The 21482-nt window shown below is 41.6% G+C and overlaps 2 protein-coding genes across 4 annotated transcripts in view; one reads left to right on the top strand and one right to left on the bottom strand.

The window, feature by feature from the left end:
- GHR (growth hormone receptor) overlaps positions 1-21482 on the top strand; it is a 184562-nt gene that overhangs the window by 117847 nt on the left and 45233 nt on the right. The window lies entirely within an intron of this gene.
- LOC144586359 (uncharacterized) lies at positions 17011-20140 on the bottom strand. The gene is made up of 2 exons (XM_078384459.1): positions 17385-20140; positions 17011-17123 (listed from the first exon to the last, which is right to left on the bottom strand). The coding sequence occupies exon 1, from the start codon at positions 20138-20140 to the stop codon at positions 17399-17401; it is 2742 nt and encodes a 913-aa protein (XP_078240585.1). The 3' UTR covers positions 17011-17123; positions 17385-17398.

Here is a 21482-nt window from a genome sequence, read left to right as displayed (position 1 = left end):
AACTGAATTGATTGTGCAGCTATGTTGTGGCAGCTGCCTTGCTTTGCCAAGAGAGAAGGCATCTAGTGATACTAAATATGGCAGTAATCTAAATAACAAAGTGCATAAAAATAATGACAAGGAATATATTCGAGGGGCGGGCGTTCAGATGACGAAACATTTTTGATTTGTTTCCAATGAGTTGTTTGTGGCCTCCAGAGCAGCACAGCTTGTTTCTTGCGATGCTTAAGCAACATTATGTCAGCAACGTTGTTGCTGCAGCATTAAAACTTGGCAGGCCTCTCTGTATGTCTGCTATCATTTAATAATCAGATGCTAACATAGACACTTACCAGCAGTCCTCAAGGTGCGATGCCAGGGCTTCAGCTGGAGGTATAGACAGTTGCTAAGGAGACACAAACGATCTCTTTGATCACTCACAACACACATCATGCAAAGACTTTGCAAAGAGGGAATAGTAGCAGGGCAGTGTAGCTTATTTCAAATTGCTATGTATCGCCGCCGGGTAGATGATTTATGACTTTGATGTCTCAGCACAAGGGAAAGGGGCTTAGGGAATCCTTTTCACATGTGAACACGTTTGCCTTCACTGCAGAAAATATTTTTAAAAGCTCCCCTTCCTTGTCACTGTCTTCTACTCTTGTATTGTGGATATCTTTACCCTACATCTTTTCCTTGGGCTGGGAGAAATTTTCATTGCAAAACAAAGCTCATACATCACCCCATAGTACTTAAAACCCTCTCTGGGCAATTTAAAATTTAATTATGCAGGCTACACATTGCCCCCCCCACAAGCAATCTGGGCACTCGGTCTGGCTATCTGAATCCATTGTGATCAAATTCAGGTTGTCAGCAGGGTCTTGACTGCAGTTTAACCACTGTGCCACAAGGCGCCTACAAATCCTGCATAATCAGTAGGGTCATAAATCATCTGACAGGGAGGCAGGGCTTAGTAATCAGACCTCACTACAACTTCCACCAAATTCACTCTTTCAAGTGATGGTGAGGGCAGCCAGGTTAAGATGGTGGATTAGGTCTGGAGAGGTCTGGAATTCAACCCCATACTCATCTGCAAAGCTCATAAGCTGCTGTTGGACCACTAATTGTCACTCTAATGTACCTCTCATTGCAAAGTTAATGGGAGAAGGGAGGGGTAAAACTGTTTAAAAGCAACCATATTTCTTGAATGGGGTTTGCTTCATACTGCAGTCTGAAACATACATACATTCCATTGTTTAATATGAAGAAACAGCAGATAGTTTGGAAAAAGGCATGAAAGCCTATGCTGTATTTACAAGATGAAAGTGTCTCAGTGGGTTTATATTGTGACTTCAGAATTCTATAGCTTTCTAAATAATTTTGAGCAGGAGCCATAGTTTAAAATGAGGAAGGACTGAATGGCTGATAAAACTGGCCCCATCAACATCTATTTCCACACAAGAACAAAATAAGAGGCAAGCCTCAAAATGGTATTGAAAAAGTCCAAGAAACATCTGTTAACTTCCAGGGGGTGAAACCAGAGCTGTGATAACCCATTAAGATCACAGTCTAACTGTCCATGGTGACAGAAGAACAGCTAAGCTAACATAAGGCCAAAGCTGTACTGAATCCAGATCTCCCAGACTAAGGATGTCAGAATTTACCAAGGACTACCCTTTGGCCTAGTACTGTATTTGTCTCAGCACAGTGGCTGTGTTTCTGGGCTGGTGGAGATTTGGATCTGACATAAACTCAGCTTCTCTGTGTTTCCTCTATCCATTTTTTAGCTCTTCTGCCAGCAGGGTAGTTCTGCGGGCAGATCTCTGAGATCAGCCAGAGGTTTCTACTCCGGGCAACATATCTTTGAGTGAAGGTTGCACTGGAAGGCAACAACCTGCATATTTGATGACGGTTTGTTTTGTTTTGCATTTTTTCTCAGTGTTATTGAAAAATTAAACAATTGGTTGTATGCCTTCATCATACTATAGCCTTCTATAGCATTGATCTATTTGCATTGATCTATTTGACCTTGGCTCTGCCAACATATGAGCAGTGACGTCATCCCATGAAATTCAGAATGGACAAGAACACCCTAATGTAAGGAAATTCCAAAGGCATAGCCCAGAATGCAACAAGCAAATGGGAATAATAATAATAATAATAATAATAATAATAATAATAATAATAATAATAATAATAATAATAATAATAATAATAATAATAATAATAATAATAATAATAAGTATATACACAGTATACCCATACAACGAAATTCACAGAAACCCAGAGACCAGACACATGCACACACATAAAATTCCCCAAACACTCCCCACCCACTAAAAGTCTCCCACTAAAAATACGAACATCTACTACCACAGGTAGTTTACATTTTACCTTTTAAATTAATAATAACTAGAATCGTATTGGTTATGTATGCATATGTAAGTGCAGGGACATAAATTCAAGCAGCGATTCACCACTGGGTAATAAGTTGCCACTTGTATTCCTTGTCATGCACAAGTCACACTGCACTTAACGCTGGCATAAATAACTAATAAAATTCTGGTCATTGATAATTAAACCTTACTAAAATGTTAAAGTAATCCTTACAATAAGAAAATTATCACAATCAAATTGAATAGAAAAAAAGTGAATCATTCACAAATAATAATTTCTAAGCTTCTTTGGAACCTATTTTAACTCCTTTTATCAGCTGCTTATTAAGTTAGTGGTTGGGATTCAGTTACTGACTTTTCTTTTTGTGTTTATGAATTTTCTAATTCATCAGGAAGGTCAATATTTGTTTGGAAGGGCACCATTAGATTGGTTGGTTGGCCGGTTTCATGCTATTTAAGAGCAGCATTTCTTCTCTTCTGAAAATCTTTATGCTAAAATCGTATATAGGCTTACTCAGTAGAAGGTTCTACTAAATGAAATTTACTGCATTTGCTGCCAAGAGAGGGTGTATAGGATTACACTTCTGATTTTTATTACAAAGGATTTTTAACACGACTTTTTACAGGAGTGACATGACAAGATTTTTGAAAAAAAAATCTGTGATTAAACTATAACATGTTGTCTGCAGTCCTCCAGGGCTTTGCTGCTTTTCTGAGGAACAGAAATACAATCTAATAGTGACTATTGCAACAATCAACATGAAAAGTGTTAATTCAAGTGAACGTGAATGCATCTCTGGGATATTTCTTTTGCTGGTTGTTGAATAGTCTTTGTTTCCATATTTGCATAAATTTAAATACATATTAGTTATTTAATCCTTTCATTACATTCTGTATTTTAGTAAAATGAATTATTGTTAAAAACAATGTATTATCTTACTGGTTTTATTATTCAAATTGACTTTAAATTTTTTGATTGATTTGATTAGTTTCTAACCTTTTATAATTAACTTGACAGCCATTATTGCTACTAGCGACCGTTGTTAATGTAGTTACTGTTAGTTGAAAATATCCTTGGCGCAATATATGTAAAAGAGGGAGATTTGATTAAACCTAACTTGACAAATTGTTTTCTTTTTCTGAGAGAAGGGAAAATATAAGGTTAAGTATGTTGAAGGAGGTTCAAAAAAACTCTCTTTTTTGGCCGTTTCTTTTGACTGTATTCTCACAGACGTGGCAGAAAAATTGGCATTTTCCATAAGTCACGTATGTAAGACATACTTTCATTTAAAGCTTTTGGTGACTGAGAAAGAAGACGGCTTATGTTATAGTTGTCTTTTTGTTTTAGAGGGGGATTTAAATGGCTGTGAGATATGCCCTCTCAGAACATAATTTATAAGGCGACTGACAATTATAATAAGTAAACACATTTCCCAGTACTAAGAATCAAAGTCTGTGGTGTTCCAACAGCCTCACTCAGAGATGGACCTTGCACAAAGCAAATGTGAGAAGCTGTTTGATCCTGTTCCCTCCCTTGAGTGGGGTCTTGCCAATGGCAGTTTTATTCGTTGAAAGCTAGATGCTTGGTAATTGGCAAGAAACAGAAAGAGGAAATAGAGGGTAATAGGCCAGCTGGAGAGAATTTATTTCATAAATCTTCACGATTTTGTTTCCAATATGCATATCTTACTATCTGTGAAGTAAACATACCTCAGGATTCCAGTGGCTCTAAGCTATGTTACCAAGCAGTACAGTTTAGGGGAGCTGGCACTGGGGGTAGACTGTTTTGGATTCAATTTGAGATCCATTAAAAATCCTTCAAATGGAAAAAAAAATCACTGAGGTCCTGTGAATTCATTTAAAAACTAGCATTTTAAATAAATCTGATTCTCCATATCCACATTGGTTACAAAAGTACTGTAAAATCATTATGTACTCAATATAGGCTACAGCAGTGTATTTTCAAACACAACTGTGGGTTGAAACAAGATAGTAGTAAAGATGGTGTAATGAAGATTTTTGACAATGCCATTAACTTGACCTTTGTTATGTTCCTACATAAGTTCTCTTTGCACCTCATTAAGCAGAAAGCCTACTTTGGAGATAGTTTACATTCTAGGAGAGTAGAAGAAAGTGCAGGAATCTATATGGTGACTAAGAGCATACTCTCTCTAGACTCTTATTTATTTTTCACTAGGAAGCTGTGGAAATTGAAAGTCAGCAGTGTGGAGGGGAATGATCTCTAACTGAGAAATGCCCATGTCTTCCCCAAGCCACCATTCCCAGAATTCTTTGTGGGATGCCATGAAAGATAAATGGATCTAAAGCAGTACTTTATTTCTAGCACCATAATCACAGGAAGTGCAGCAGGAGGAATGGACGGTGGATGCAGAGCCTATGGTGACAGAGACAGGATCTGAACATCCAGCATGTTTCAAGCAAGCACTGCAGTCCTCCAGATTCTCAGAGTCTGCCCAGAAATGTTAAACATACCTAATCATAGGAGAAACCACTAGCAAAGAACACTGAGTACTGGATCAGTTTTGTGATGTGTTGCTTTACCATCCCTCCTCTAAAAACTGAGATTTGAGAGACCTTGTGAAACTTTTGCCACTGAGTAGAAGGAGGAAGAATCAGTCACAAAATGCCATTCCCTCAACTCTTTTTCCTGCCTTTCTACCTGTTTATGGAAAGCATGAGAAGCATGTGCTTTTCAAATGCATGTTTTTCAAATGAATGCAAAGATTTGGTCAATTTTTGGAAGACACTTGTTCTGTTTTAGATGTCTCCCAAAATTGTCTGAATCAGTCCAGCTTGGTTTTGGGAGAAAAATTTCCTCGTAATTCAAAGCATACCCCTAGTTAAAACCCATGTGTCCTCCTCATATAGAAAGAAAAGGTGTTGGGTACGATATTAAAAATCAAGGGAGCACCAAGGAGAGAGGAGCTGACCATGTTCTCTTGTGTGGCTCATCCTCTGGAGCCTAGAAGCAGTTCTAGAGCCTAGAAGTTCTGGAGCCTAGAAGCAGTTCTTTTCAGTTGTTTGTCCAGAGATTCTTGCAGCATCCAGATTCTAGCTGGGGGATTGTGGGGGGCTGCAGTTTTTTATTTCTGAAGAACCTCTTGCTAGCTCTGAATAATAAACTGTTGACCACTATGAGCACCAATCAATTTTAAAATTAGCCTCCTTTAGACACAGTTGGAGCAGCTCCACATTTAAACACACACAGAACTGCCGCTATTATGTTTCATGCCAGCCTCTGTACAGAAGGTCCATCTGCAGCCCCTTTTATTTTAGTTGAAATGGCATAAGATTTTGGTTACGTTTTAGCAGGAAGGGAAGGGGGAGACTTTACATGGTTAGTACTCTGATACGTTTGCTCAGCAGTATTTAAAAGGAGGCAGACACGCCTCTTGTCAAGTGGAGGTACACACATCTCCTGGGCAATTGGTGCCACCAGGTGAAGATTAATCTGTCAGCATTTCCCTGCTGTTTGGAGGTTGTTACATCGTGTGCCCTTCTGTCCGCGCAACTGGGCCTCTCTCCAGGTTTGCTGTCCTAGATCATGTAACAAAGTGTAGACCTTGCCAACATGCTAGGACCTACAGTGACCTACAACTTCATTATATAATTTGTCATACTAATAGAAATAAGGTCATAAACGTGATTTCCCCTCTTTTCTTTTTGGCTTTATGAAAAAATAACTTGGAGAGTAGCTTTTTTGAAAGTGGCTCTTTTATATTTTGGACAACGGTGGGCAAAATACAGCCTTGGGGATCTCTGTGAGCACTGAAGTGTTTTTTGTTTGTTTGTTTGTTTGTTTGTTTGTTTGTTTTTAGTACCTATCTACACACACACACACACACACACACACACACACACACACACACACACACACACACACACACACACACACTTCCCAGAAAACAAGTTATGTGTCACTATTTCTAATAGCCTCCAGGAACTACAATTCACCCTTCAACTGGTCCCAGGCCCCCAGCACCATTTAATACTATAGAATAACCCCTTTTTCAAAGCCAGAAGTAACTTCTATCTTCTTTCGAATTTATTCTTCTAAAATGTTGGGATTTTTGGCTGTCATGCAGCCCCCAGAGAAAAGAGCAAAACATAGCACACACCCTAGCCTACCAAAGTTATACAACTCCTAGTCTAGGCAGATCATTCACCAGCCTCTTGAAAAGTTCAAACCTCATCAGAAAGAGACACACACTGCAGCACAGTTTCATGGCAAAGCACCATTGTTTATTCAAATGTGTGGCAATCGCAACGATTAGGGCAGCAAGATGATGTGTTATGCATTGGTATGATAAAAACAGCCAGGGTTTGATTTTCCCACAGTTATTCATTAAAATGAATAATAATGATCATGTGCCTTCAAGACCACTCTGACCTATGGTGACCCTTTTCAAGGTTTTCCAGGTGGAGAATACTTAGAAGTGGTTTACCATTTCCTTCTTCTGGGGACACCCCGGGACTGTGCAGCTTGCCCAAGGCTACACAGGCTGGCTTTACTTGCAGGAGGCACAGTAGGGAATCAAGCTGCCAACTTCTGGCTCCACAGCCAGATACCTAAACCACCGAGCTATTCAGCCAAAAATTCATTAAAACTACATGTCCAATATTTTCTCAAAGTTTGCAGAAACCAAGATTCAGCCTGAATCCAATCAGTTCAAAAGTGGCTCATAGCACCAACATCGGAGCAGGATACAAATAATTTAGTACATGTGGAAAAAAATATGTTTTTCACCCTTTGTAAACATACTTTGCTGACCAAAATATGTTTACATATATTGCTTAAGAATGTTGCAACAAAAATCCAGAAGGAGATAGCCACTTGCATCATTGCGGTGGGGTGAGGGGTGGGGGAGGGAAAGAGCAATGGGAAAAAGATAGATTTGGGGACTAAACTCCCAAATCTGCTTGTCAGACGCTGGGAGTTGTGGTTTTAAAAAAAGTAGTGTTTTTCTGGCAAGAATAATAAAAGAGCTTTGTGCTGAACAGAGCTTCCATGGATCAACACCCAATTTGTCAGGGCTAAGGAGTGTGAACCCTCTGCTGAGAGACAGAGCTACAGATGTGTTATATAAATAACGTAGTCACAGGAGGATATATACACTGGAGGGCCAAAAGGCCAGTAATCTAAGAGGCACAAGAGGTTTGTGTCATAAAGCCATCTTTTCATACAAACGTCACAAACTTCCTGTCCCTCTTGCATTACATGGCTTCTTGACCCTAGTGCTTACGTTTCTCCTTTCCAGAACTCAAGTGTGTATATTGCTGGTTGCAGACCATCTCTCTCTCTCTCTCTCTCTCTCTCTCTCTCTCTCTGTCTCTCTCTCCTTTTTAACATCGATTGCTGCTTTAAAACTCAAAATGTTCAGCTAATGGGATGCTAACAGTTACGTATTAGCTATAAATTGTAGACTGCATAATCAAGAGCATTAATTTAAGGTTATTTGAATCATGATATAAGTCACTGAGTGAACTCCCTCTTCCAGTTTAAAACACTAATAAGCTTTCCTCACTACCGCTTCATGTATTTCTTGAGCAAGGGTGCAAATCTCATCGCTAAAATGCATTAATTTATAACTCAAAGCAAGAATTTGCATCATCTAAGTGAATATATGTTGTGTCATTTTTAATAGATAATATTTTAGGTAATACTTGATCTGCTTTCTTTCTTTATCTATTAAAGCCATTTCTTTAAAGTAGTCTGAGCCCAAGTCTCTCTCACACCAAAAATGTGGAAGACTCTCCGTGTCCATGGGGGCAGGGGCGAGAGAAGAGAAACTAGACTTGGTGTTTATCTAAAAACACACAGGAAAAAATTAAGGTGATGTCAACAAGCCATAGATATCATTAATAGATCCCTCCCTGAATTACTGTATTTCCCCGAAAATAAGACAGAGTCTTATATTAATTTTTGCTCCAAAAAACACATTAGGGCTTATTTTCAGGGGATGTTTTATTCTTTTCATGTACAAATACAGTCATGCTATCTTCTTCTGGTTGCTGCACAAGGGTGGAGGGTGGGCTTTTACCTAACTAGGGCTTATTTTTGGGGTAGGGCTTATATTACAAGCAACCTGAAAAATCATACTTGGGCTTATTTTCAAGTTAGGTCTTATTTTCAAGGAAACAGGGTATTTCTGAGGATACCCTTTGTCTAGGAGTCTTTTTATCTCTTTGCAGCCTTGTCTTTCTGCCACAACGAACTTTTCGGCCGTGCTTGGCCCAGTTCCCCCCACATAAACATAGTCACACTCAGCGTATGTCTCTTGATATTATATAACTTCTGTTTGCTGAGAAACAGAATCTGAAAGGCCAGAATGCAGGAACTGATAGTTACTGGAGAGACGAGCAATAAAGCCATTTTCTTGAGACAGAAAACTTAAGTGAATGTCCTTGTTTCAGTGTGGATAATTCAATTCTGTGAGTGTGACACAGACATTCAGTTTTGAGACTGTAACATAGGTTACAGATGTTGCTGGGTTGCAATTCCTCGTTGGGGTTCTCAGTTTGGGTTGTTGAGAGTTGGCAGTCCAACATGAAGAGGGCCACGAATTCCATATTTGCACCTTGCCTTTTATTGTCATTTTTATCATCGTCGTAGTGCATCTGTGGCCCATATCTCACAGTTCTGATAAGTATGATAACCTTAAAGACAGTGATTGAACTAAGGACACCTGGTGAGCTTCATGGCTGAGTGGGGATTTGATTCAAGGTCTCCCACATCTTTATGCATCTAGTTCAATAGCTAGACCGACCATGCTTTATCTTTGTATATTCTGCACTTGTACTGGATCATAAATTGCTGATATGAGGATTTTTTAAAAATCATATTTGATAAACAATGACATGCAATGTGGAAAAACTTCCTCCAAAGCCAGGACAGAAAAATGGGCTTAGTGAATGATCTCTGGCCCTGACCATAAAAGATGTGAGAACAATTGTTGTGGTGAGACACTATGAAAAAAATTTCTGTAGTCAAAATAACATAATGTAACTCAAATCAGTTCATAATATCTTAAATGTGAAGGTGTTGCTCTGGAGAAAAATATGATTACAATAAATCCTGGAGAAGCAGGATGACAAAAGGCAAGGCATTACAGTGGGGTCTTGACTTAAGAACGGCTCGAGTTAAGAACATTTTGACTTAAGAACCACTCTCATAGGAAAATATTGACTTGACTTAAGTACTTAGATTTGAGTTAAGAACTGAAAAAAAACCCACGTGGGAGGCAGGGAAAGTGCAAAATGTGAACTTTCAGTTAACTGTTGGCCAGTGAAAAGGGTGCCTGTCTGCTTCCTCACTCCTCCCAGCGTTTAGAGAGTGGATTGGGAGACAGTCTTCGGACTGCCTGGTACTGTACTGCCTGGACTGTATTTTCCCTGCCTTCCCAGAACCTTTCTTGACCTAAGAAAAAAAAGAAACAAAATATCCCCCTCTAGTGGTCAAAGGCGGAATAGCAGCTTCCCATTAGTTTCTATGGACGGAAAAGAGCAGATACGGATCAAATGATTTTCAATGCATTCCTATGGGAAATGCAGATTTGACCTGAGAAATATTTGGCTTGAGAACCGCCTTCCAATACGGATTAAGTTCTCAAGTCAAGCCCCCACTGTATTATAAGCTAATTTGGTAACCAGTCTTGACTGTGAAGTGGAGTATAAATATCATTCATTCATTCATTCATTCAAATAAATATTAAGGACATGAGTGACCTGCATCTGCCTCCATGACACCATGATATGCTGAACTACCTTCCTCCTGAAGGCTCCATCCTCAAACACTGAGGAGCCATGGGCCAATCAATGTTGACTACTGGGCTGGAGGGTCCAAGGGTCTTGTCTTAGAACAAGACAACTTCCTGTGTTCCTAACATTCATAAGACAAAAAACCCAGGTTTCTAATTCCATTTCTACCACACAGTTTCTGACATGTACCAAATTAGCATCCATCAAAGAAATCCACTAATTTTGTATAATGAACAGACAAGACTGGTGGATCTATTAATGTCCCAGAACCTACTGGGGGCTACAGTCTATCTGCTTTCCCTGTACTAACAACTTTGTAGCTTGGCCCATCCTACATTTCACAAAAGAAGGTGCATAGGAGTACACATTTTGTTTTTAAGCCAAATATTTATGTGAGGCTTCTGAGGATAAATTTAGCTCTCCCCCCCCCCCGTAGATGTACAGTCTACAAAAACACTGAAATATATGTATACTGCCAAGAGTAGCTATTTTTTTTTTCTGTAGTCTTCAATAGATAATGATCTGGGTTTTATTCAGCCGGACTTTTCTTAGAGTTGAAGGGGAAAGGAGAAGGAAGAAGAAACATTTTTTACTCATCATTTTGTAAATTAGGATGAAAGCTTAAACTGACAGCATTCATTATCCCACACTGTATGTGCTGTTCTGTCCAGTTAATTAAATCACTGGTCAATTTGATGCTCTGTTTAATCAGAAAAGTCCAAGATTCTAAATATTTTGTGCTATAAAGAACACAGCTTCTCGGTAATACTGCCTTCAATACTGGGAAGATATCAAACACTAGGGTATTATTCCTGAGTTTACAAGGCTGCCTTTCAAAGTTAACCCAATAACAGAGGGCATAATCAGTTATGGTGCTGTGTCTCATCAAGGCTTACTGATGAGACACAGCAGGAATATATAAAGATTAAAATGGAGAGAGAATGAGAGAGAGAGAGAGAGTGCGCATGCACTGGAAGGATCCTGTGCAGGATAAAATACAACTGCACCTGATTCTCATAAATTATTGCTAGGTACAAAACTGTAGACTGTGGGTTGTAGGAGGTGGTTCATTATATAAGTGCCTTTAAAAATAAAAAAAATTTCCAGTATTAACACAAAATGCACTTTCAAAAATGCTAAGCAAACTATGGTGAAAAAAATTGTATACAACTAATTGAACGTATTCGTGATGGCTTTCACGGCCGGGATCTAACGGTTGTTGTGGGTTTTTGGGGGGCTCTTTGGCCGTGTTCTGTGCATCTTTCTGTGCATCTCTGAAGATGCCGGCCACGGAGACTGGCAAAATGTTAGGAAGAACAACCTTCAGAACACGGCCAAAGAGCCCAAAAAACCCACAACAACTAATTGAACCATGGGAATTTTTGTTGCTTAGGAATTGTAAGGCACAAAGCTTCCTTTATTCACAACACGTGCTGAGAGAGGCATCCCTCAAAGGTAACCAATCATTTTTAAAGTAGGAGGAACAAAATTCCCTTTATAGTTATTTTTGCTACTAGATTTGGTCTGTCAAAGATGAATGGACAACTCTACAAAGGAAGGGGCTTTTGGTATAAAAGAAAGTGTTTTCAATATCATAAACCAGGACTCCACAACATCTGAGCCAATGAGATAAATATTCCTCACTTGCTAGCGTGTTTCCCTGAAAATAAGACAGGGTCTTATATTAATTTTTGCTCCAAAAATGCATGAGGGCTTATTTTCAGGGAGCTTCATTAGAGGAATCTAATCTGACAGTTAACATGAGTATCACTCCTGCAGCCCATTTTTGCCTTCTCTTATACGGCCAGCTGAGAAACTGCCTGCAGCCAAAGCCATTGCATTGGTGATAGTCCATTGCACAGTACTGTATTTAAAAAAATCACTTCCCCTGCCCCTTTGCTGAGGAGTAGAAGAAGTGAGTAATTTGCCAATACCCTATTTGCAATGTTGCAAATTCATACCAGAAGGCTTGCTTTGGATAAGTTCCACTGATCACACACACTGCAACTGATCCATCCAGTGTAATCGTACCCACACCAAAAAAGTAAAAAGGTATAGGTAGGACCATTCTGGGGACAGGCTGGTTTACTTCAAAAACAACATTGTCTCATCGCCGTCTTTAAGACTGAACCAGACCGTTACTGCAGCAGACCAAACAGCAGGCTAAATGCCCATGAATCAGCCTCTGATTTATTCCAGCAAGAAAAGTTAATTCATGATGGTTGTTGTGGGTTTTTCAGGCTCTTTGGCCGTCTTCTGAAGGTTGTTCTTCCTAATGTTTCGCCAGTCACTGTGGCCGGCATCTTCAGAGGACAGGAGTCAGAAATCTGTCTGTGCTCTCAGAGTTCTGACTATTCCTTTGAAAGCTGTCCAGTAAGAATTTGTATGCAATTGCACATTTTAGATGATGGTGATGATTTTTGTTGTCGTTATATGCTGCATTTCTCCCAACAAGGGACCCAAAGCAGCTCACAACATTAAAATTCAAACAATTTAAAACACAATAAGTTAAATATTAAAAGATAAATTAAAAATATATGATTTTAAAATTAAATTAAAAGATTAAAATATGGAAAAGATTAAAAATAATTTGCTGAAATGGGGTTCAGGGATTCAGTTGTAATTGTTAAAAGCCTGCCTGAGGAGATGGGTCTTTAGCTTTTTTCAGAAGGATAACAGGGAAGGGGCCGTCCTGATGGAGAGTGTTCCATAGCCTAGGAACTGCCATAGAGAAGGCCCACTCCTGTGTGTCCCCATCAGTTGTACTTGTGGTGGCAATGGGACCGAGAGGAGGGTCTCCTCTGCTGATCTTAATTGATAACGGTCCTTCAGTTAGCCTGGCCCCAAGCTGTATAGGGCTTTATAGATAATGACCAGTACTTTGAATTGGGCCCAGAAACGAACTAGTAGCCAGTGCAGTTCTTGTAACTAGATTACTTCTAGTTTTTTCCACGCACATTTTACAGAAATATGGTGCAACCATTTTAAATAGAAATCATGGACATCGAAAGAATTGAAGTTTGAAAATATAGTTTTACAACCATTACTTCAGCATCTAAGAATAAATGAATAATCTCCTTTTCTTTGGAGCATCACTAAGCTTACTGAAATATGCAGATTTTTGTGTATGTGCATCATTCCCAAAACATGTGTGAAAGTATTTAATCCTATGACTCCCTTTCTTTTATTTTCTTAGCATTTTATTTGTTTTTCAATCTATCTACATTCTATTTGTTCTTGTTAAACATCGTGTTACATGGGTTGCTTATAATTATTTTATTTTTTTTCCATCTTGGTGTCTTCTTAGTTGTCCCTTCAAAATCTATACATTTTTTAAACATTAAGCCATTCATGTGTGTATTTTAGTATACAATATTGGCTACTATCATAATAGTGCTCTTATAGTATACAATGTTCTCAAAATCCTCTAATAACATAACTATAGATTGGTTCCAAATCTATATAATTTGAGGTGATTTAACTGACAAACTTTGTATTTTATACCAATAATTACTGAGTAGGTTCCTAACACATAATAGATGTTATTTAAAGCATTTTATACAGATTTTCTTTATATAATTTTAGCCACTTCTATCTCCACATTTTATCATGTCTATCAATATCATATCTAATGCATGTTAATTCAGTACTATTGTTTTGTCCCATCCTTATATCTAGCTTCAATTTACCCTAAAAACCACGGTGTTATGACTTTACCCTGATTAGTTATCCCTTATTTCAGTTCAATTTCATTTTAAATATATAAGATATGCCCCTTTACAATTCCAGAAGTTAGGTATATACATGTTTTTCAATGTTGAGGTCCACCTTAATATTTTTCCCTTTTTCATCTTTCTAAGTAACTACTCTTTTTTGTCTTTTCCCAATTCTTGTTTCTATCTCTCTAAACATTCTGCCATCCCTTGTGTCGTCTGAAAACATTTTATACACTTGATCTATCTCCAATAGATCTTCCAGGCTATTTTTAATTAATTCTGCTAGTTTTTTTCCCCTTTATCTTCCCTTAAAACTCTCCTCAGCTCCAAGGTTAGAATTTAAATCTCCTAGTTTTTCCCCACTAATTTCCTCCAGACCCTCTTTTGATTGACATACACCATCCACCACCCTCTCATTTTCTTGTTCATTATTCCCTGTCTCCTGTTGACTATAGTTCTTCTTCAACTGCTCCTTGAATAGTTTCGCCTCTTTGTTGTGGGATCTCACTATTTCTAAGATTACTTGAAGAGTAGATTTTGTTTCATCCCAGAATTGTCCTTGTTGTGGCATTATGTTCCAGATGTCAGAAAATTGTATTCCAAGTGAAAGTTGTCCAGATGCTTAAAGTAATCAGTCCAATTTCATCAATACTTGTTTCCATAGGTCCACTTTCATGAATTTTTCATCTTTAGGGTTAAGCTTGAATCCAGTCTCAGACATTGAGAGTTTCCCCCACCTAAATGCTCAAGATCCCATCAAGTTCAGAACCCAGGATACAGTTTAGAAGTTCCATTTTGGATGGATTAGGCTTTCTAGGGTTAATTCATCTGTAGTTCAGTTCCGTCCTCAAAAAGAAAGGGAATTCCAAACAGCCATAAAGTGTTCAAGGTCATTGATTCTAGGCTTTTTGCCAACACCTTAGATAGCTGTTACAAGTAATATAAACAAGTTTAGTTTCCCAGAGTTGTTGCCAATAATGTTTTCAGGAGAAAAATTCTTAAGTTTATAACGACAAGAGTAACACCAAACTTCCTTCAAGTATAATTAAATGTCTAATTAATGTCCCGTTTATTTTCCTTGTGTCTCCCTGCCTCTCTTCCTCTCTCCAGATTCACCGCTGCTCAATCAGTGGTGAAGGGATAGAAGACACTCTTTCTGCCGTAGGAATTGTCTCCTTGAGGGATAGTAAATCAATATAGTTAAAAAAATATTTCTCACCCAGTGGTAACACAATGTTAATTACGTTGATTTATCACTTCTCCATTCCCGGCTGCCGACGGCTTGCAAGCAAGCTAGTTCAGCTGCATGTTTCCACCCACTGGTTGATTGGGGAGTTTCCCGGATCAAACGTGGGTAACCGTCATTACCCCATGATCAACAGGCTTCTCCCCCATTTCACCATGGGGTGGTTTTAACCCCCTGGTGGGTCCCAAACAGGTCGGAATTCAGCTCAGGGGACGGAGCTCTGTCCTCCTCCTGCTGTCTCGTCACACCGTCATGCCGGAAGTCGAATCCCTTTCTTTATGTTCTACACATGTCTTAAAAATCCAGAATGTCTATGAATTGTCTGTCTCCTGAGAAAATGAGTATCTATTTTTATAACTCGGTACTTTGAAGATACCCCACTAAGCTGCACTTTCATGTCACAGGTTGTTCCCTGTTGTAAATTATATTGCCTTTGACACAGAGAAGCTTTCGGTATTATGTGGTAACTCAGAATGTACAGTTGCTGAGAAACTGTCCATTTTCTGTGAGAGAAGGGGAAATTGTCAGATTGGCTATATAATAGCATCTTACAAAGGAGCATGCTGAGAACCAAAGAATTGAAAAAGATGAGCAACTGTGACCCCCCCAAATACTGTGGACTACAACTATTATCATCACTGACCACTGGCCATGCTGGCTGTGGCTAATGACAGTTGTTCAAATTTTCAGAAGCATATGGGTCTGTCTGTCCTTCAGAATCAGAAAGGAAACAAGTGTGCAAAGCATGACTGCCCGGTCTCTATCTACTTCCAGTTCTTTTCTCCTGCCCCTGGTTTTTTGTTTGTTTGTTTGTTTTTGTGGCTTCCAGAGTATCCTGAGATTAGAAATGTGGCCCCTTAGCCCACTGACTTAGCCTCCCCACCTCCGCCCTGAAAAGAGTCATTGGAAGAGAAAGGAAGTTTAAAAGAAAACATACTGTAGATGGAGCAGAAAACTGAGGCAAGAAAGAATGAATCCGAGAGGTGGCTCTGAAGAAAGCACAGAACTCCTACACACAGGCTACATGTTAAGGTGTGCAGTGGTGAAAACAAGAGGCTAGGTAGATACATAAAAAGGCAGGTATTAGAACAAGTAGTTCGTGGGCTGAAAACCATATCTTTGGGCAGAGCCGTAATGAGAAATGTTGGCACCTGGGGCAAATGATACCATTTCCCATCCACTAGGTCTTGAGACACAGACATGAGCCCCCACTAAGAAAACAGGAGCAGAATGTGGTGCTCTCCCAAAGAAAGAAAAAGTTTCTGCTTTCAAAAAATGAGAAAATGTATGGGACTAGGGAGTCTTGCCACTTACTTTACGGATACTCATCAGAACAGTCATGTGTAGATTGTGTTCCCCTCTGAACATTGTTACCCTGGGGGAAAGCCCCAGTTGCCCTGCCCTTGTTATAGCCCTCTCCTGAGATAATTGTGGGTGCTAGAGATGAGGAAAGAAGAAGCCAAGGTGAAATTTGGATATGGGGAAATTTAGGAATCGGGGCTGTGTTCTGATGACTGAAAATAAGGGAGTCTGCAAGTGTAGTCTCTAGACCAAGGATAACTTGGGGCATAGGATTTCTGAGTCTAAAAACGAAACGAAGTATGGAGGCTCTTTCTTCTAGCATCTTTTTTTTCCACAAGAGCCATGATCCTTCTAGGGTGATATGTCAGCTGCATGCTTATGGTGGGTGAGACTCATCAGAATGCATGAGGCTATTCCTTTCTCTGTTTTTGCCACCCCCTTTTCCTCTCTTTCCTTCACTCTGTTTCTTATATTTTCTTGTTTCCATTTTCCAGCCTTACTAATGGGCTGACAACTCTTGCCAGAAGTTCAGCACTGTCAAATGCAGAAGGTGTTGGAAATAGGTTCCCAGCGTGTGGTGTAAACCTTGGCAAGAAAAAGGACAGGTTACTTACCTGTAAACATGGTTCTTCAAGTGGATTCTCCATGAATACACACTAATGGGTTAAGTCAGCACTTGTGCTGGCCTCTCGGAATCTTCTAGAGCTGCAATAGAAAAGTAACAATGTTCAGGTTGCCCTGCACTGAGCATGCTCAGCCCGCCAACGGCTCAGTTCCACATGTCCGCCATGTGAAAGTTGCAACGTCTTACATCCACCAGTGACGAACATGTGGGGAGGCCGGGCGGGACGTGTGTATTCATGGAGAATCCACTTGAAGAACCATGTTTACAGGTAAGTAACCTGTCCTTCTTCAACGTGGTTCTCCATGAATCCACACTAATGGGTGACTAGCAAGCACACTTACAGGATGGTGGGCCGTCACTGAAGCAGTGAAGTCAAAACAGCCCTTCCAAATTTGGTCTCTGCTTTAGCCCGAAGGTCCAACTTGTAGTGGGTAACAAAGGTAGAAGCATTGGACCAAGTAGCAGACCGACAAATCTCTTGGATGTCGATTCCTCTTAGCAGGGCCGTAGATGTAGCCATGGCCCTGGTGGAATGGGCTTTGAGACCGTCCGGCACAGGTTTCTGCAGCAGTTCATATGCCAGAGAAATAGTAGAGACTAGCCACCTGGAGAGGGAAGAGGAGGAAGCTGGAGAACCTTTACGGGGCCCATAAAAGCAAAGAAACAGTCTGTGGGTCTGTCTGAAGTCTTTAGACCTGGTAACATAATAGGCCAGGGCCCTACGAACATCCAAAGAATGGAGCATGCGCTCAACTTCTGTAACAGCGTTAGGAAAAAGGGTCGGTAAAATCAAAGGTTGGTTAACGTGGAAATCTGAAACGACTTTGGGCAAAAACGTAACGTCTGGATGGAGAACAACCTTATCTTTAAAGAATTGCAAATAAGGGGGGTCAGCGCGGAGGGCAGCTAACTCGCTTGCCCTCCTGGCCGAAGTAATGGCCACCAAAAATAGAGTCTTGAAGGATAAAAACTTCAAGTCACAAGAAGCCATAGGCTCGAAAGGATGCCTGGTCAAACAATGCAAGACAGTCTGCAGAGACCACTGAGGCACTGGTTTCTTAGCCGGGGGTCTCATATTGGAAAGTCCTTTGAGGAAGGCCTTGAAGGTTGGGTGAGAGAACCACCGGGATGACTCCGAACCAGACGGTTGAAACGCTACAATAGCCGCCGTATAAACCTTTAGTGTTGACAGAGACAGACCTAGATCAAAGAGATGTCTCAGATACAGCAGAAGAGATGATAAGGAAACAGGGGAAGACTGCAAGCCACGTTCCTTAGCAAAGCGAAGAAAGTTCCTCCACTTGTAACCATAAAGCAACTTGGTTGCAGGTTTCCGTGCCTTGTCAATGACCTCTGTCAACGCTGGAAAATCCTCCACGCTGTTAAGTGGAGTGTCTCCGGTTCCGGGTGAAGGACATTCCCTCCGCTCTGAGTGAGTAAGGTGGGAAGTGATGGTAGTGCTACTCTGTCCACTGACATTTGAAACAGCGTGGAAAACCAAGGTCGACGCGGCCACCAAGGGGCAATCAGGATGGCCTCTGCCCTCGTCTGCGACAGTCTGACTATGACCCTCTGCAGGAGTGGAAGAGGAGGGTAAAGGTAGATGGGGTCTCTGTCCCAGGGTATCATAAAAGCATCCCCTAGGGAGTCTTTTCCCCTGCCGGCCCGAGAAGCATATTGTGGACACTTCCTGTTGTGTTGTGTGGCAAACATGTCCACCAGTGGAGGACCCCATCGCTGACAAAGGGCGTTGAAGACCGTCTGGTCCAGCTGCCATTCGTGAGATTGAAAAGGACGGCGACTGAGCTCGTCTGCCAACTGATTGTCTGATGTGGCAACATGGATGGCTACTGGGAATATGTGCCTCTGGTAGCACCATTCCCAGAAGTGTACTGCCAGAAACAGAAGGGACTTCGACCTTGTGCCCCCTTGCTTGTTCAGGTAATACATCGTGGTGGTATTGTCCGTCACAACCTGCACAGCTTTGCCTTGTAAGAGAGGGAGAAAGGCTCTGAACGCCTTTATTACTGCGAGCATCTCCAGATGGTTGATATGTAGAGATGCTTCTTGGGGTGGCCACAGAGCATGAACCTGGTGTTGTAAACAATGTGCCCCCCATCCCACTGGGCTGGCGTCCGTTGTCACTTGTATGGTAAGTTGCAGGGGGCGAAAGGGTCTGCCGATCGACAGGTGCGGATGAAACAACCACCACTGGAGTTGGGCCGCAAGTTCTGGGGTGACCCTGAGGCGCTTGTGTTGACTGTCTATTGCCGGATTGAACAAGGCTAGTAGCCACGACTGGAGAGAACGCATTTTGAGCCTCGCATGGGGCAGAGTGGCCGTTGTTGAGGCCATGAGTCCCAACAGATGTTGTGCTAGTTTTGCCGAAACTGTCCTTCGTGATGTGAACTTCAGGACTGCTCTCCTTATTTTCTTGATGCGTTCTGGAAGTGTGAACATGCGAGCTTGTACCGCATCCAGTCTGGCGCCTATATAATCCATCACCTGAGAGGGGTGCAAATGTGACTTCTCGTGATTGATGGATAGGCCCAAAGCCCGAAGTGTGTGTAGAACTTGTTGAGTGTCTCGATGTGCCTGCTGCTCGGACGTGGACACAATCAGCCAATCGTCGATATAAGGGTAGATCTGGATCCCTTGCAGACGAAGATAAGCTGCCACCGGAGCCATACACTTGGTGAAGGTCCGAGGAGCTGTGGAAAGGCCGAAGGGGAGAGCCACGAATTGGTAAACAGTGTCCTTGAATATCAAGCGAAGGTACTTCCTGTGGGACTCGTGGATCGTCACGTGAAAGTAAGCATCCTTCAGATCCACCACCACAAACCAATCTCCTTCCTTTAGCAGGTGAATGATGCCTTCCAGAGTGACCATCCTGAACCTCCGAACATCGAGATAGGTGTTGAGATCCCTCAAGTCCAGTATGGGTCGAAGACCGCCGTCCTTTTTGGGTACAGTGAAGTACCGGGAGTAAAACCCGTTCAGGACGTCTCTGTAAGGCACTTTCTGAATAGCCTGCTTCTGAAGTAGAGTGAGAATCTCTTCTTCTAGGATGGGGTCGAAGGATGTATGCCTGACCCATCCTAGAGGAGGCAATTCTGTAAACTCCAGGCGGTAGCCTGAGCTGATAATTTTCAAGACCCAGTTGTCTCGAGTGATCTTGCACCAGCTCTGGAGGTAAGGAGACAGGCGAGTAGAATGGTGGGTGGCCTGGATGCTCATTGGGAAGTCAAAGGTATTGTCTTGACTTCCGGCCGGGGGGCTTAAAGGATTGACGCTTGTTGCTCTGTGGCCTGAAGCTGGAGGCTGAAGAAGAGGCCTGAGATGATCTTGCAAGTGGTGGAGGCTTAAACTGGCGAAATGTAGAGGATGTCGCCTGCTGGTAAGGTTGTTGTTGTACCTTAGACCGCCAGTGGAACTTAGAAGGTCGTGGTTGCTGATGTACAGCATAAGACTTGGCCGTCTTCTTACTCTTATGCAAGTTCTCTAGGTTCTCGTCCGTTTTCTCACTAAACAAACCCGAGGCATCAAAGGGCAGATTTCTGATCCTGGATTTGATGTCCTCCATTATGTCTGCTGAGCGCAGCCAAGCATGTCTTCTCAGTGTGATGATGGATGCCAAGTTCCTGGCATTAGCATCCGCCACATGACGTGAGGCTAACCGCTGATGTTTGGAGACGGTCTGAGCCTCAGCGTGGGCATCAAGGCATGTCTGCCTTATGTCTTCTGGCGCTACCTGAAGTGCTGGGAGTACTCTAGCCCATAACTGTTTCTGATAAGCCCCCATAGCAACAAGGTAGTTGAGGGCCCTGAGGGCAAAGGTCGTCATAGAATATAACCTTCTCCCCAACACTTCCAAGTCCCTACCCTCTTTATTGGTAGGGGTTGGATGACCCTTAGCAGGTAAACGTCCTGCACTGGACTCTACCACGAGAGAGTTAGGAGCAGGATGTTTCAAAAGACACTCAGTCTTTGGTCCATGCACTCTATACATGTTTTCAGTTCTTCTGGAGAAAGTCGGTGAATCAGCTGGATGTTCCCAATATCCAGTGATAAGGTCCATTAGCTCTGGTACATAGGACAAGCTAACCGGACGAGACCTGTCCTTATGAATGTCTCCAAAAATGAGGTCATCCTCCCTGGAAGGAGACTTCTCAACCTCCATGCGTAGAGTTGATGCCATCCTGGAAACCATCTGTGGATAGGATGAGAAGTCCTCGGATGGAGACGATGGATGAATGTCTGCTGCATCAGATGGGAGTGGTTCCCCTGGCACAGGGGTGTCAAGGGAAGCATCAGACGCATCACCATCCTCTTGGTCGGAAGAGGGGCGAGAATCTTGTTCCTCGTCATCCTCAGAAGACCGAGGTGTGGGCGAAGGTAGAGACCCTCCTGCAGGCTTCGAAGGTTTAGGGAGGGGTGGT

Source organism: Pogona vitticeps, chromosome 2, assembly GCF_051106095.1.
Source record: "Pogona vitticeps strain Pit_001003342236 chromosome 2, PviZW2.1, whole genome shotgun sequence".
NCBI lineage: Eukaryota > Metazoa > Chordata > Lepidosauria > Squamata > Agamidae > Pogona > Pogona vitticeps.
Note: the sequence above shows the minus strand (reverse complement) of the source record. Positions and strands in the feature narration are given on the sequence as shown.